This window comes from Puccinia triticina, chromosome 8A (assembly GCF_026914185.1).
Source record: "Puccinia triticina chromosome 8A, complete sequence".
In the NCBI taxonomy this organism is placed as follows: domain Eukaryota; kingdom Fungi; phylum Basidiomycota; class Pucciniomycetes; order Pucciniales; family Pucciniaceae; genus Puccinia; species Puccinia triticina.
In genome coordinates, this window is record NC_070565.1 from 1,062,669 (window position 1) to 1,080,189 (window position 17,521).

Here is a 17,521-nt window from a genome sequence, read left to right on the forward strand (position 1 = left end):
TGTCTTAAGTAGAAAAACAATCGGGGTAAAACACCATTATGTCTGATTTTTTTTGTTACCAGTAACAAGTAACAAGGCCAGAATAAATAATGATTGTATAACGTAAGGGCACCCCTGCAAAAAAAGGAGAATAATTTACTAACGGTAATGCACTGCTGTTACTAGTGACGGTAGTGGTAACACAGCTTAAATCAATATTTTACCAATACAATAGGAATGCTTAAATTTTACTGGCCCAGTGTTGCTAGATGTAGCAAGGGTTAGCTGAATTTGGAGCTTATGCTAATTTATATTGGGCTTAGCTCATCCCAGTGTGCCAAAAATTTACATAGTGGCTAAAATATCTAGCTGTGGGGTTGACTAGCTAGCTGCAAGCTAAATTTGCCACCAGTAAGGATGCTCTGAACACCAATTTTCAAAAAAACATTCACTTAGGGGGTGTAGTACAATGTGGCTTGCATGCACTTTTGCAATTCAGTGTTCAAAAATGAACTTCAACACCAACTTGAAAAAGTGCATGCAAGTTGCACCTGGCCAACTTTGAATCTCCCTATTAATTAAGACCAAGCAGATTCCAATAATTTTGGTCTTTTTTCATTTGGTTATTTTTCTCCAATTAAATTGCAGGCCCTAGCTTACAGGAAAAACATGACAGTTTCAAAGAGATGGTGGGATAAGTGATAGTGGACATAAGCACTTGAACTACTCCGGATAACACTTGATGCCGCCTCAATAAAGAATGTATTTTTAACGGGCTAATATTCATGCTGAGTGAATAAGCTTTACCATGGAGACGGAAAAATCCATGTGGAATGGAGATATCCATTGTTAGTAACTCGCTTTTCCAATTGGGCATCGGCCTGTTCGTGATTTGTATCTGCAAGAAGAAAGGTGGCTATTCATCCGTGTCCACAATCGCTTCTTTCGAGGCGATACGGTTGATTATGTAGTAGACCAACTGCAGAACATGAGTGGCAAAAAACAAAGTCAAGACAGCAGTTGTGAGAGAAGGAAACTAGGCAATGTGAAAAGAAGTGCGACTCAACCTGCAAGGTATGGCGGACCCCTGTCGACCAGTGTTGGTGGATGCATTATAACTACATCGGCTATAATCCAGGACAAGTTCAGCAGGTTTGGCGCATTTGTCGTTCTTCATCTCGATTCTACATAATTGATGAAAAGAACATGGATGGGTGAGCATTCTTTCCGGGCTTCTCCTCCTTAAAGAGATCGTGGATGCTCCTCATAGCCGGCCTATGGGACTTACTGGAAAAATAACGAGCCATAGAATGTGATCGTTTGCCATGGCGTCATCAAGTCCACTCCAACGTCTTCCGGTTCGTGTGAGCAATGTCTGAAGAATTTGGATTCTGCCAATCAGTCTATCTCTATCCTTTACAGCAGCGGTTAGAAGCAAATCAGCAGAGGAAGAAGTCTTACAATTGTGCTCCAACGCTTTGCACCGGATCCTGGTTCGCTTGTACATTCCCGCCAGAATTTTTTGCGCTAGGTTCTTTTGCGGCAGCCTTGGAGGTGGCATTCGAGCTGACGAAGTTCGTAATAGGACCACATTTAAAGCCGGGCCTAGAGGTTTCATTGAGAATTGGCGGGAGTGATCCGGAGGTAGAGGTCAAATTAACATATGTTGTTATTTTTTGGTCAAATCTCTTCACATAACTCACGTGGTAGAAGTCAGCTCTAAGAGGCCAGCCGAATCCAACGAATAAGAAATGTTTCCCACTTGGGAATGGTATGGTTGATGCTGTTGACTGTATAGATTAGAGGATCATATAGAAGCGAGCAGGTCAATAAACAGTCCGTTGCGTTCTCTTGGACCGAATCAGATAGCAGTCATGCTAGTTGTAAATATCTGACCTCATGTCTGGAATCTCTGGCGCAACAGCGCTAATTGTCAAGACCCCTGCACAGTTTGCTTGCACTTTGCGGTAAACAGTGGCAGCAAAGAAAAGTACCCGAGAGACGCATGGATTGAAAATCATGTTGCGGGCGTCCTTGTGGTCGAGGGAATGAGCGAAAGATTCTGTTGGGTGCGCTTGATTACGATTTAGGCGGTGTGTTATGGACACTGTTATGATTGGTTATTTGGGCGAGTGGATATGAGCGCAAAACGAGGGACGAGGATGTAGCTTGCTGTTGCTCCAATGACGGTTGATTCGCGGAAGCCTTGCTCTGCTGCAAGAGAGACTCGGTCTATAAGTATACCGGCGAGTTTCCTACATATCCATTGCACATACTGCACGTCAATCCATCGCTCCCAAAATATATGAGGTATGTTTCATGCCCTGTATACACGGGACCGAGAGATAACGAATCCAAGCGTTCAAATACGCAAAGGCTTCTTTCTTGCAAGTCGCAGACCGCCCTTTTATTCGGGGCCGCTGTCACGCATGATGCGAATGATTGAGGGATCCATGATGGCTGGCTCGAGGGACGCCTGCCATGAGGGTCTGTCTCAGCCTGTGAGAACTTCTGTACAGTATGTAGCACTTCCCGCCGGGGAACCGATCAGGTCCGGGTCGGGTCGGAACTTTGCCGACCCGCCCCGCCCCGCCCCGCCCAATGGGTAAATGGGCCGGGACAGGCCGGGACTCGGGGCGGGCTGGGTTAAGTTTTAAAATGCCAAGGCCCACCCCATAACCGGCCGTCTTGACAAATTCTTGAACCCACCCACCACGGGCGACCACGGGCCACCGATTGGGTTGACTAATCCAGGTCAACTCTCTGTCCCAGACCCGGGTGTGTTGGGTCGACCCGCGGGCCAACCCACAACCACAATATGCAACCTCTAATTGTCACAGACCCTGCAGGGCTGTGAACTCAATCATTTATGGTTGCACAAGTTTTTTTTGAATATAAGCCATTGTGGTGAGCAAAATGGTACAGACGGTCCATGGTTCAAGATCCAGATGAAGACTCAAGATTCAAGTGACCATTTATCAAGATCAAGCCCTCAAGATTATACGTCTCAAATCTCAAGCTCAAGACTCAAGATTTTGTGATTGATATTGATCTTTCTCTCTGTTCTTTTTGATGTGGCTTCAGTTCAGCTACAACTCCACTTTCCATTGCACCCATTCTCTTATGTTACTCTCCTCATTTTTCTATGTATGTGTTTGATCTTTCTTTGTGTGTGTTTTGTTTTGTTTGTGTTGTGCAGAGCTTGTTTTTAGTTAGGGATGTGATGAACATGTCTGTGACATGTTCACTTCCTGGAGTCTTCAAAGTTTGAACTCAGATGATGGGGAGGGATGGCAGTCTTCTGATACACGAAATACACCATCAAGATTCTCAGATCCTTATCCTCATGACCTCATCAGATCCTTATCAACCCTCAAGATCCTCCTCAGCATCCCTTTGCAGATCCTCAACCCCCAAAACCCGCCAACAAGTCTCACTGACATTGTTGTTCAACCCCCTTTCTCTGGTTTTTCTCAGATCTCATTCATCCTAGGACCTCACAGGAAGGCAGGCTCATCACCACTTTCCCTTCCTAGCACTGCCTACCGCCTGGCACCATGGGAGTTCCACAACGTATATGTGACAATAACGGTTTTATTTATCATGGATTATGGGTTTGTTTTATTGATCATTATGCTTTTATGAATTAGTCTAGCTAATGATTGATCTGCAATTGGGATTACTTGGCTGGAAACTTGATCTGCATAAGCTGATGACGTGTTCTAGATTGGATGGTGTCATTGGAGTGGTGTAAGTTTTCCCATTTATGTTGTACTCCTCAAAGTTGTTGTTCCCTTCCTTTTCTCTCTTTTCCCTATTGGTATATTCCTTGTTATTTTTTTCCTCACCATTTATATTATCATCTATCTGAGTAATTCATTCTTGGTACAAACAAACTATCAAAAATCTTATTCATGAGAACCTTATAAAAACAAAAACAATCTACAATTATTTTCTACTATTCAAGCACACGGCAAACTATCCTCTTGGGTAAGTTTCATAGCCATATAGCAAACTAAATAGTAGGTGGATCCTCACAGTATAGTATTTAAGGTGTTCAAAGTTGAAATCATAAAATTTTCCTTACATAAAATCATGAAATCATAAAACTTTCAAATGATGATTTTGTATGTACCATTTTAGAAAGGTTGCTCTAATTTGAGTGTTTGGGTGTGCATATTTTTTTCAGCTTAGAATTTTATGATTTTATGGAAGTCAACTTTGAACACCCTAATTGTTTTTTTGATACATCAGAATTCAATACCATGTACTGTATGGAAAAAACATATGATACGGTGGTAGTGTATCTAAAAAATCAACACCTTTTCTGGGCAATTGGCGCTCAATCCAATGGCCCCTGACAGCAATACACTTGTGTTGTATTGTATCAGAATGTATTGGCAATACATTACCATGGATTGTATTGGTTTGATGACTTGATTCAATACCAATACAGTGTATTGGACTCAAAAAAAATACCAACACATGTACCATACCATTTCACCATTGGTTGACTGCATGTTCCAAGCCAAAACTGGCTTTATGTATACTCTTATTTAAAAAATTGCATATGCAATTTTGAACACCATAATTCCCAAACTTAGTTAGTCCTCCCTTCTGAGTTGGCAGGCTGGTGCCCCTTGCCCGAAGCGCAAGCCTCCAAATGAGGAGACCCTCTGGGGCTATCCTCCAGAGAGTCTTGGTTAAGCTTGCATGATTCCCTCCTCTGAGTATCTCCCATGAGAGATTTGCTAAATCACAGAATGGCAAGGAAAAGATTGGCTTTCCTGCAAGCCACATAGGAATGTTTCAAGGTTCTGATGTATGGCCATACACATTGTCCATCTGTAACCTTAGGCTTAGGGTCCCCATTTTGCAGACACGGGCGTATTATGGTGAGACACAGCCTAAATCAGGTTACTTTAATTTTGATTGAAATTTTTTTTATGGAGCAAGGCACCAAAATTTCAAACTCCTGTGCAAGTCACATTGAAAGTAATCAACTTTTATTTTTGGTGAAACTTGATTTTGATTTAGAGTTAAAAATCCAGTTTCAGCACCCAGCAATACAATACCTGATGCAAGTCACACCAAAATGATTTCACAACGTATTATATGGCCTTGGTTCCCAGTGGGGAAAATGATTTGGAAATAAAAGGAGGCTGATAATCTTGTCAAGCTCCAGTTTTATCAAGTTGAATTTCCTTCCTTGAGAAAGTCACTATACCTGATTATTGATAATGAAAATTAACTTATTTCTGGTTACATGCTGTCTCTCAGCAATCCAATGTATGCATCATCCTGGTTCAGGTGTGCAATATTTCTGCTTTTACCCAATTCAAAAATTCTGATTCTTCAACTCTGTTTGGTGGGGACAATCTGCCACAGAGAAAAATGTGTTTTTGTCTGTAGATCCTTATGCAACCACCTTCAAGAGCACTGGAGGTGAATTTTCCTTTGGGGATATGGAAGCCCAATTAGAAAATTTGCAAGAAGATAAATATGCTCCACACTTCTTAGCCAAGATCCCAGAGCTGTACAAGAAAAAAACTGGACTAGCAAGAGATCGTAAGCTTTAAAACTGCATCAATGGAGAAAACCACCAAAAATTAAAGACATCCCCATTTGTCCTCAATTCCAAAAGATGTGGAAGATCCAAGATCTGTAAAAGGGAGGGAAGGTATTTTTTATTTTTCACTCTATCAGTACTAACATTAAAACTTAAGCTGATTAGTGTGGTATAGCTTTGGCAACTTGTTTGCTGGAGGATCTGGAATCTATATACCACATGCCACCAATTTATCAAAGAGACCTTCCCAGAATTTACGGACAGAGTCTTATAGGAACACTGAAGGAATTTGACAAACTTCTTTTCAGGAAGACAATTGATCGAACTTCAGAATTACAGGGGGTTGGATATGCCATTACCATGTACTATCCACATTTTATACCCAAATTTATGCTCAATGGAAGGATATTGAGCAATACCAATATTGAAAAAAAGAAGTATGAATCATAATGAATTCATAATTGGTTTGTGTTTGAATAGAGAGATTTTTTCCACTGACAAATTGATTTCCCTTTCCCTCAAAGTGTGAATATGTTTAGCCTAGAGGAATCTTCCTATGCTTGTAATTTTGGAAACATTCCCAACATGGATGATACAAAAGGAGTTCGTGTTCTTTTACTCAAAGATAACTTTGGCTGGAAAAATGAAGAAGACAAAGAATATGATAAATTTGTGGATGAGATGGATATGCCACAAGTTGTGAAAAAACTATGCCATATCTCAGACTCATTGGAACGTGAAACAGGAAAAGCAACACACACATCATTCAAAGATGTTTCTTTTTTCCCAATAAATATAATGTTTGGAATGAACAAGCAGGAGAAGCTTCAATGGAAAATGAAAATATTCCAAACCATTGAGTTGATGTACAAGCATCAGTTGATAACTGTTGAGGAATTGAGGCAGTTTTTTGGAAAATCAAATCATATCATGTATGCTGCTGAATATCTTCATGACCAGTTTGTATACAGTATGGAAATTGCCTCAAAAAGCAAGTATTCTTGGCATCCCTTAAGAACTGTTTGGAACCACAGCTACTCCTCACCTCTCTGGAATATATTTCAAGGTTAGTGAAAGCAATTTAGAAGGGATGTATTTGCTTGAATGTACTAATTGATTTTGGAAAATTGCTCACATTTCTCTACTCAAAAGCACTTGAGGAAGGGCAAAGAAAGGAATTTGAGTATGCACTTCTTTCTCTTGGATACAAAGATTACAAACAATACTTTCAAACAGCAAGAGCAGAGAAAGATAAACCACACCCATGGACTGGTGAATTAGAGATCAATGAAGTCAGAAGTTTCTTGGATGATCATTATATCAGCGGGGTCAAAAAGGAACCCAATGAAATGGGAGAGAGCAATATTACATCTATTTACAATTTTTTCAAAACCTTTGAGATTGGCCCATCTGGAGAAGGGTCTGAGGAAATGATAATTTTGCACCAATTTTTTGAATTCATGAGGAAGTATCACAGCAACAATTTCCCAGAGGAATATCAAAACAACCCAGAATATATAAAAAGGACAAGCTTATTGGCCATTGGTGTTGGATATATATCAGAAATTGATAACATATACATCTATTTGGCTCACCATTACTCCTCAAGAACCTCTATCTGGTCTAACAACCAGTCCATTAAAACTGCCAGACATCAATCAGATGCTTTGGAAGAACTGTGCCATTTTGTAGGGCATGTTAGATTCCTCACACCCCATCATCACTCTCAGATCAGAGCTGTTCTCCAGTCTCAACCCTTTCATGAATATCTCTTGCATTCATATGTTCAGGGCAAAATCTCACTATTGGACCAGATATTCCAAAAGCTCTTCAGAAAATTTAACGGAGGATTCTCACTCAAATCACGTGTTGTTGTTCGGAAAATTCAAATCCGAAACAAGTTACACAAAATTGGGCTCTTGTGAACATGATCATCAAGGTAGTAGATCTCCTGACGCTGCACATTTGAATCAATACCTATCGACACCATTTGGAATATCCAGCCAGTTTTTATTCTTAGATTGAGCCCAAAATTGTTCAGTTTTTACCTTTTGTCCACCTCTTCCTTGGACCTGTTTGATATTATCAGTGCTGAAATTTGCATTCAAAGTGTTCTAAAGCTTGTCAGATCTTTCTGTTTCCCATTTGTTCCATGTGAGATACTTGTGGGTGCTATGTGGCTTAGATCAAGGGTGGGTATCCACATTTGTCCTTGGCTATGGATGTGTTTCTATGTGTCTCCATGAGGAATGACTTCCTCCGAACAAAAAAAACGGACTCGGTCGCCGGGCGCAGTGCCCGCCGGAAGGCTACATGAGATCAGGGCTCATGACGACATCGATGATCTGATTGCGGGCAACGCTGGGCAAATTGCAGATTCGGATGGGATGGAGGGATGTGGCACTGCAGAGATCTGCAGGGATCGGCCGGAGGAAATGAGGAGCGCCGGTTGGGGTGGCTGCCGGGCAGATCGGCGGATCATCTCCAAGACAAACACCGATGCAGGCCATCGCTCACCGGGCCAACCGAGCCTGCATGCTGGTCGGGAAGCGCTCGGCAGGACTGTGGGGCCGAGGGGCACCCACCCAGGATATATAAGCTCAGCCCAGATCCAGCCACCCCCAGTATATCCCCCACCAGATTTGCCACAACATTGCAGCTAAATTTAACCAGAAAGAACGCCCTGCAAACACCTATTTACCAACCCATCTCACAAAATGTACCCCGTCAAGATCCAGCTCTCGGCTTTTATCCTCCTAGTCCTTGGCTCGGCCCTGGTCGAGTATTCGGCGGCCGCCCCGACCGCGCCAAGCGATGCCAAGTCCGGCCTCCAGGCGCCGGCCGGCCATCATGAGCGGGAATCCCAGCGCGTGCGGGCGCGATCGTTCGATCCGGACCTGTTGACCGGCGACAGCACTCCCGCAACATTCCCCTCGCAAGCCAACACGCCCTCGTCCTCCGGCCTCCTGACCAACACGCCGCCCGGATCGGGCGTCATCAATGGCGACGCCAGGAAGCTGCTCAGCTACCAGGCGGCCCCCAAGACCTCCTTCCAGCCCCGCCGGTTCCAGGACAGCTCGACGGCAGAGGACGCCAACCAGTTCCTCGTCTCTCCCCCCTCCGACCCGCCCACTCTACACAGGCGTCACCTTCTCACCGCCGCCCCCGTAAGCACCCTCCCCTTCAACCACATCCTGCTTTGCACACACTCACGTGCCCACTGTCCACTCTCCGTTCTTCCCTCAGACTACCTCCGATGAAGCCAGCGACCAGCAGCTCCCCAACCGTAGCCGCATCCACTGAGCTTGACCCATCGCCTCCCATGACTCCATCCTTTCTAATCGCCTTCCTCCTCCCTCCAAAAGAAGCGCATAACCACATCCACACCTCCCCCGGACACTCACTCTTCATCGATCTCCTGCCTCCAGTTTCCTCCCCGCTTGTTCACCCAAAAAAAAAAACAGTCTACTTACAGACCCCAAACCCGATTGTATTGTTTCTCTCCATATTTATCCTTTCCTATCTTGCCTCCCCTCATCCGTGACGGCTCTAATCTCAAAGCCCACTCGTATCCCCATCTACCATACATCTTCGCGTCCGACTGACTCTCCCGTTGGCCTCACTTTTAATCTGCCGATTTATAACTTATTTGGGTCTCCTATTGTATCATATTTCTCTACATTAAGCAAGCAAATTGAACAGCCGAGTAGCTGCGCACAGAGCTAATGAACTACTGTGCGAGGGATTGTGTTCGGAGAGGAGGTGGTCTGTGGTGGCTAACAATGGAGTGATGGTTCTGCCGCAGCCAGGAGGAGCAAAGATGATGTGGCTACAATGACATGGATGGAAACAGCCAAGCAGAGAAAAAAAAACTGTGCTCCGACTAAGGATGCCACCCGGAGCCTGCAAATCCAGCTCTACCCAATCCGATATTGGGCCGGGTTGGGTGTCGACAGGGCTTTGTGTACATACATCCGACAGCTTTTCAATTGCAACCCGCCGGATTCGCCGGGCTCAGATGCCGGACAAGCTCTCCCCGAGCCCGATGCGCCGGGCGGCATTGTTGTTGTGCCCGTGTTTGGAATGGTTGTCCAGCTTCCGAGTTGGTTTTCCCAATCACAAAGGTGCATAGATATTCAGCCTTGCTCAGCCTGGGGAGGCGAACACGGGAGGAACTTGCGTTAAGTTCGGGATGTATGCAACCAGACTTGCGCAAATGTACCGGCCAAGCGTTCTTGAAAACACAATTTGACTTCAGCCTACTGAGCTCTACTGAGCTTCATTATTTTTTGCCTTTTGCAATTCAGAATCGTCGGATGTGGGACGGCCGAGCACAGACTGAGCATATTATCGGATGACACGCGACGCCGCAGAGCCGGAGACATTGTTTGTCAACACCTCCGACGAGCTCAACGGCCAAGCAGATCGAAGGGACACTGGCTGTAACTAGGCGGATGTCTTTCCCCAGACCAGCTCCGAGTTTCTCTGCAAAATGGCGAGCCGGACCCATCGGGGGATCCACCCCATTACCACTATCGACGCCGGCACAAGGACTCAAACACACGCCGAACGATCGAACACTGCCCTCGACGAGCTGATCAGACAAGCCGGCCTCCATCGCGCCACTACTCATCGGATTCATCCTTCGGGTCGTCGCCCACCGCAAGACTCTGCTGTTGACCAGCCAGGACAGCCGGACACGCTCCTCAGCAAAGAGACAATCAAGGCCGGGGCAATTGCGGCCGCAGTCCCGCAAGTCTCGATCCAAGTGGCCAAGTGCATCGAGGTCTTCGTCCTCACCGGTCTCCCAAAACCCCTCACTTCGCTCCCCGCCTCCCTCGGATCGTGATATGCTTTGCGCCTTGCTTCTGCTCGTCAAGCAGATCCATCCCGCCGCTCGCTATCTCGATCTCGACGACCACCAACCCGGCCTCAACCATCATCCTGTTCGAATCTCCTCATCCTCCCGATCATCTTCCTGGCCCGCAACGTTTCCTTTTCTCATCATCATCATCATCTTGGTGTGGAAAATCAGCTTCAATGGTCCCCCACCATCAGGTCCACTTTTTATTCTATCTACCGTGCTCCCTCTTACCTTTTCAGCCAACTGACTATTTACTCACTTTGCTTCTTCAGGAGATTAATCCACCAACTGCTCAATTTATTTGAACTCTACTCGAGCACTAATTTTTGTGGCCTTTTATGTGCAGCACATCTCTCATCTCAGCATTTATCTATGTGGACTAGTTCTAACTAGTTTCACTTACTGAATTTATCAAGCTTTTGGTAAATATAAGATATAATTTTGGGAAGAGTAAGTATGTTTGACGCCATCAAGAGAAGTCAATCACCTGAAATCTTCTGAGGGGCTCCTCAGGTATGCACCGAAATGATTCTCATGGACGGGTCCAACGAGGCCTCAAGGGCCCTAGAATCCAATCAACTTCACTCACGGGTTGACCAATTATTAAACATTCGCAACTTTGAAATGAGTTTTGTTTCCCTCATTAACACTGGTTCCTCTTGGAAAGCTGTTACAGCGTGTTCGTTCAGGCTCGCCGGGGAGGAATCCTTGCCGTGCCGGTCACCCGCTGAACAGAGACTCCTATATATATGAGGACTGATAGCTAACGAGCCAGTGCATAACTTGGGAATCAAATTGAAGAATGCGCAGTAGATGGTGCGAATAGAAAGTTGGACAAAGTAAAATTTATGGCATGTATTTATGTGACTTCATGCCCGTTTCAGAGAAAAAATCAGGAACATCATTGTTTAGCTGGGTTGAAAAAAATCCGGATGTTTGAGGTTCTCAAGTCAGGCGAATCGAGAATCCAGAAGCATGACTAGGGTTGAGCTTCTATACAGCGGAATCAAGCGAATTGCCTCACGCATTTCATCTAATTTATCCGCGGGCTGATTCAAATGCGTGAACTTCTGGAGGTCTTTTTGAGAGATCAATTTGTCATCGCAAAGGAACTTGATGGTTCTGAGCACCATTTGCTGGACGAAAAGGATTTCCGCAGTTTCATACTCATTCGATTGGAGGCGGCTAGGCTTTTGGTCAAGATTAATCCTACGCGCATCATTGACCGGCGGCGTCATTTTGTCCATCAGCTGATTCAACTTTTTGAGCCATTCCGATGTGTCTGTGCCAGCATCCAGGGCATGACCTGTCGGTTTCCTTCGCTTGGAAGAAGTCCCTGTGAGAGACTGTCCTGATTCGGCGCCCAGTTTTTCCTTGTTCGTGTAGCTGGTTGCAATTGTGTGGAAATATCAATTTCTGAAAATTGGTGGTTACATTAGTCTCAATAGAATACGAACTCAATTCCTGTGTAAAATTGTTTGAATGATTTCAGGAAGCTATTGTGTCGCCGACGAAGATCGATCAGCTCGAAAATGCCGTCCAGTTCTTTGTGGGCTTGCCACAATTCCCCGATCCAGTTGCGTAATCGCTTTTCCGTCTCACGTTGTATGCGGGGGTCATAATGGGATGATTTCCAATCATACGGCTTAATCACATTCTCGAACCTTGAAAGATCGGATCGCAATTCTTGAAATCTATCATCCAGACTCATTGCTTCTCGCCCTGGTGTATATCAAATGTTGTGAGGATCAGTTTCCAAAATCGAGGAAGTGGTCAAAAGAGAATGATACCATGAAATCTGTTACTGAAACAATCAGTTTCTTGATTCGCTTCTTGAGGTTTGCGCAGGGAGAAATGTATATAAGCTGACCATTTGGGCCGACCGGGAGCGCGACTGTTGGGGTATGTGGAACTTCATGTACACTCTCTGAAATTTTCTTGGGACTCGCAATGAGTTGATCCGTAGCACCTACATTGGCATGAAGAAAATAGGTTACGTGTTTTGAGGGTCAATGTCAGTTAACTACAAAGTTTGGGGATTCAAAATATATCATGTAAGACAAGAGATAAGGGATGAAGATTACCTATGAAGTAAGCTGCTTGAAAGCAGCACAAAACAAGAGAGGCTAGCTGTTGTCGCTTCAAAAGCATGTCGTGCTTTCAACGCGAGGCAAAGAAAGCGAGGGGTCCGTTCGGGCTCAAGGACTAGTGTAACAGGAGGGTTATCCTACTCTCGTGTGTAACTATATATAGCTTGATTTGATTGGAAGGGAAGAATCCTGATTTGATTTGAGATTGGTTTGAACGATAAACTGTGCTAGCTGTAGCGAAAAAACAGTCAGTGGTAGAGAAAGGACACTATGCTGTGGTGGAATTTTGGAAAGGGGCATTTGCTCGTCTGCTGCCCAACATATAAGGGCCATCTGGCCCCCCACTCCAAGCGAGCTGCACTAGAGGAACAGGTTGAGTTTCTGGGTCTGTAGTCGGGCTACCGATCATAGAAGCTGAGTTTTTCTCCCCAGTTCCTCTCGATTCTTCTTCAGACGGCAAGAGACTCCCCTCAGTTTCATCACCTTGCGCGTACATACATGTTCTTCCCACTGCCTCATGATCCTTGAAGAGTCCTGCTTCAAAGTCCAACCTTTTGTCCAGTGTGTCAGTGACCTGCTTGGGGCTGAACTGCTGACGCGTAGCAAGTCCTCAGACCTTTATACATAGCTTAACAAAAGCCCCTTGTTTCAGGTAGCCGTGCCCGTGACACCCGGACATGGACATTTGATGCCTTCCTGTCAAGATCTACGGGTCCCAGGAGTGGTCTGGAGCCCAAAAAGTTAGATTTCCCTGCAAAAATCTAGACTTTTTGGGTCTCAACCAACAGCTGTGGGGATCCCAGATTGATTCAGCGGCCGCCCTGACCCTAACTTAACATCAGTCTCACACTTTGGGGGGCCTTGGTACAGCCTGGGCCGGCGCGAAGCGCGAGCTCCAAATGGGGGACTTGAGACAAGAGCATCCGCATGAGTTGTGGATTTTTTATTGGATTAAACTCCTCCCCAGAGTCCGATTTGGACTAAGCGGGAGTAAATTAGTGGTTTAACATTAAGCGGACCAACACGCGCCGACCAATTTTTTTTTGGCAGCATTCCTCTCCCTCCCACTTTCCAACAAACTACAGGTACAAATTGTTCTGGATCACTTGGCTCTTTAAGCAATTGGTGCCAAGCAAGAGCCAAGCAATGACCCACAATCATGTACAGGACATGTGCTTTTATACTTTAAGTTTTGCCCCGAAGACCGGCAAGTCTTCACATTAGGCCATCTAATGGCCTCTCTTCTGCCCGCTCTTGGACTCTCATTTTATTCCTAGCCGCTCTTGGCTATTACTCTTCTTGCATCTCCTATATTGGTGTTATCCTAACACTAGCTTCTCTACTCAGCAGCCGCTCTTGGCTGCCTTCATATATGAACAGACAAGAAATACTATAATGGTAATGCATAAGGAAAACAAGCTCTGCAGCTTGTTTTCCGGGTTCAAATATTGGTCTTGGATGTCTAGGGAGTGTCACGGAGTGTAACCTATTGGTTAGGTTACAACAATATATACCTCTTGCCCATGTTGTATAGGGTCTACTTGAATCCTGTATATTAGTAACATGGCCATCCTTTCCCCGCGTTTCCACATCCTCTTTCACTTTCTTAGCTTGTGTTCTTGGGTGTTGTTGGCAGGCTGTAGGCAATGCTGTGTCCAGGCTGTATATGGTGTAGTGGAGTGGGGTGGACAAACTCCACATTTGGAGTATCAATGAGTCAAGAGGCGGGCAGGGAGGAGCAATGAACTTCAGGCATTTCCGACTACAACATATTAAGAGTCTTCAATCTACCAACTGAGCAAATTCTTCAATTAAACTTTGGCACAACCGGTTTAGTTTATGGTTAGAACTTGTTGGGACCAACCTGAATTAGCTGGACCATTACCCCCTCCAACTCAAGCAAAGCACCCAAAACAAACAAAGGCGTACAAGGAACTTCTCAAACTTCCTCCCTTACCTCCCTCTCCATCTGAAGAAAAACCAAATCCTCTAGATTTTGATTACCCTTCTTCACCGTTCATCTTGGCAACCTCATACATATTCTCAAAAGTGGAATCCTTTTGGATTACAAATCACAACTACTATCCCTACACCCAAATACCAACCAAAAGACAACATACCTCAAGGATTGAAGAAACATGCCTCTTATATCACATTCAAATTACGGTTCACAATGAACTCTCATCACTTGTCAACAGATACACTAAGGGCACAGAGGCATACAAAGCTGTTCAGGCCAACTTCCAAGGAACAATCCGATTTTTTCAGGTGGAGCTCATCAATTGACTCCTTGAGTTCAGAATTACAAGGCCCACAACAGACCCGTCCCAAATCCAGGGACTTTTCAACAAACTTTTTGATGTATTTGCAGACCTCAAGAATGCTCAAGCGGGACTGCCACCTTTACTCAAGGATCTCATACTCCAGGCGATTGCATCGCCTCCTCCGACCATGTCTTGTTCCCAGCATTTTCAGAATATATCTCTCCAACTGGGAGAAAAGAAAGATGTGAAGGCTTGGGACATTCTGACAATTGTCACGTCGGCTTACGGCGAGGCCAATTGATTCAACGGCAACCAGCCCCAGAATGTGTCAGTTTTTCGTTTGTTTCCTAATCCGCACACCGGTGACCAGGCAAACTGGGGTGGAAGTCAACAACAACATCCCCATCAACAAAACCAAGGCAAGAGTCAATTTCATTCTTCTCAATCGGGGAGACAGGCACCACCTTGGCAGCAAAATGTTGGACCACCTGGTAACCCAACAATTGACGATATATCAGCAGCAATCAACAACATTCAAAAAGGAAACAATGACCTAGCCGACCCTTTGATCTTCAATGGGAAACCCTGTTCTTATTGCGGAGTGCTGGGGCACTGGAGATCGTCCTGCCTAATGCTCCATAGTGATGCCAAGTTACCACCCCCCAACACTCAATCCTTTGGTTGCCCCGCTTCTGGTTTTGCCCGTCAAGCCGCACCACCAAACGACCCACCCACCGGAATTGATCAGAATGTGGCAGTTTGATCAGCTGTGGGCGCGGATGCAAATGGTGCAGCTGGCGCAGGCACGGTTTTGGATTCTGGGGCGACCCACCACGTGAGCGGATCTTTCCTTTCCTTTTTGTCTCTTTGCCCTCTTCGTCCGGCCATCAAGCTAAATCTTGCATCCTCTACCGGTTCCGTGATGGCAACGCATAGTGGTCACCTGAAGATGGTCAATGGGGATGGTACCCTAACCATTCCAAAGGTTCTATTCAGCCCCAAAATGATGGAACGCTCCTTAGTCTCGGGCAGTTAATAGACTTGGGATTCAAACCCCTATTTCTTCCAAATCACAACATCCTCCTGACGTCTTCTTTCGCCTCAATCACTGCGCGGTACGACAATTGCTCATGGACCATTAGCCCAGACTCTTTTCATTTCTTTTGTCCGTCCGCCTTACAAGTATCAACACGCTCTTCTCTTAAACCAACTTCCCCAGCCTATGACCGGCACTGTTGACTCGGTCACGTTTTGGACGGTGTAGTATAAGATTTTCTCCATTGGTTTGTTCCTTCTTTCGATTTACAATCATGGGTCCCTTTCATTTGCAAAACGTGCAAACACACAAAAAGAGAACGACAAAGACATTCCTTACCTGAAGTCGTCCCCCAAGATCATTGTCTTGACCTTCTAGTCACGGACGTCATGGGACCTTTTGACCCTGACATTTCTGGTAACTGTTTTCTCCTCACCATACGCGACCATGCTACCACATACTCTTTTGTTTTCCCCATCAAATCTTGATCAGAAGTTCCCAACATTATCATTGCTCTTGTAAAGAAAATCTTACTCCAAAGTACATACGCTGCAACAATGCCAAGGAGTAAACTGTCAAACCTCTGACAGAATACCTCAACTCAATTGGCAGCAAAATAATATTCACCTCACCGTACACTCCTGAACAAAATGGGGAGACGGAAAGACTCAACCAAACTCTTGGCGATATTGCTAGGACGACTCTTGCTCACTCTCAGTTACGATCAAAACTCTGGTCATATGTGTATTGATGCGCATGCTTCTTAATCAACCAAATATCAAATCAACGTTGCAAGACTACACCCCTCAAATTGTGGTCAGGTCAACGACCCAATGGGCAGTCATTTTACCCTTTTGGGGCTCGTGCGGCGGTCCATATCCCAAAAGAAGGCCGTCAAAAGCTAGATCAGCGGGGCTGGACAGGATATCTTGTGGGTTATCTGAATCAAGATGACAAGAGGGGATGGTTTTTTTGGAATCCACAGACTTCAAAAGTGGTTAACTCTGAGTGTGCCACATTCCTTGACTTCCAAGGAAAGCCCATATTCCCTGTGCCATCCAACCTTGCTAACAACCCTATTGTTTGTAGAGCTCTGACCCTTGGACAAGAACATACAAAGGAGATTTGCAAAGATCAAGATAGACAGATTGACCACCTACAAGCTATCTCAGATGCCAAAATCCCAACAACTCTGAAAGCAGCACTCAGATCCCTGGCCTCAGCAGACTGGCAAAAAGCGTGTTTGTCAGAATGGTCACAACTAGAAGAAATTGACATGTTTGAGGTGGAAGAAAAACTGGAAAAACATTCAATTGGTACCTGCTTTGTGTTTGACATTAAGAGGAACGCTGATGGCTTGATAAACAAGCTCAAAGTGTGGTTCGTTGTTTGGGGCTTCAAGCAAAGGATTGGAAAAGACGTTCGCTCGACCTTTGCCCCGACAGCATCACTCTTGACTCTACGGTTTCTGCTAAACCTTGCCATAAAAAATAACTTGCTCATCAACTCTTTTGACATCACTGGGGCATTTTTACACAGCCCAATCAAGGAAACCATCTACGTTGATCCACCAGTTGATTTATTATTGCATCTTTCCGGCAAGGTACTTTGTCTCAAGAAGGCCCTCTATGGGACCCAACAGGCAAGCCGCTGTTGGTGGAAACACTTGAAGGGTCTATTACACAGCTGCGGCTTTGAATGTGACGAGGTAGAAGAATG

The 17,521-nt window shown here is 45.1% G+C and overlaps 5 protein-coding genes across 5 annotated transcripts; 2 read left to right on the forward strand and 3 right to left on the reverse strand.

Annotated features, from left to right (window-relative positions):
- Window positions 1–942: 942 nt before the first annotated feature.
- PtA15_8A117 (uncharacterized protein) lies at window positions 943–2,000 on the reverse strand (the record flags this gene model as incomplete). The annotated part of the gene is made up of 6 exons (XM_053171515.1): window positions 943–958; window positions 1,047–1,163; window positions 1,268–1,354; window positions 1,441–1,584; window positions 1,683–1,769; window positions 1,876–2,000. 6 exons carry the CDS (start codon window positions 1,998–2,000, stop codon window positions 943–945), a joined length of 576 nt encoding a protein of 191 aa, XP_053022771.1.
- A 5,857-nt stretch (window positions 2,001–7,857) lies between these two features.
- PtA15_8A118 (uncharacterized protein) lies at window positions 7,858–8,058 on the reverse strand (the record flags this gene model as incomplete). Its single annotated transcript, XM_053171516.1, has 1 exon — window positions 7,858–8,058. The coding sequence occupies one exon, from the start codon at window positions 8,056–8,058 to the stop codon at window positions 7,858–7,860; it is 201 nt and encodes a 66-aa protein (XP_053022772.1).
- A 207-nt stretch (window positions 8,059–8,265) lies between these two features.
- PtA15_8A119 (uncharacterized protein) lies at window positions 8,266–8,851 on the forward strand (the record flags this gene model as incomplete). Its single annotated transcript, XM_053171517.1, has 2 exons — window positions 8,266–8,715; window positions 8,795–8,851. 2 exons carry the CDS (start codon window positions 8,266–8,268, stop codon window positions 8,849–8,851), a joined length of 507 nt encoding a protein of 168 aa, XP_053022773.1.
- Window positions 8,852–10,040: 1,189 nt separating this feature from the next.
- PtA15_8A120 (uncharacterized protein) lies at window positions 10,041–10,397 on the forward strand (the record flags this gene model as incomplete). The annotated part of the gene is made up of 1 exon (XM_053171519.1): window positions 10,041–10,397. One exon carries the CDS (start codon window positions 10,041–10,043, stop codon window positions 10,395–10,397), a length of 357 nt encoding a protein of 118 aa, XP_053022774.1.
- Window positions 10,398–11,362: 965 nt separating this feature from the next.
- Window positions 11,363–14,073, reverse strand: PtA15_8A121 (uncharacterized protein; the record flags this gene model as incomplete). Its single annotated transcript, XM_053171520.1, has 2 exons — window positions 11,363–11,548; window positions 14,044–14,073. The coding sequence occupies 2 exons, from the start codon at window positions 14,071–14,073 to the stop codon at window positions 11,363–11,365; spliced, it is 216 nt and encodes a 71-aa protein (XP_053022775.1).
- Window positions 14,074–17,521: the final 3,448 nt, after the last annotated feature.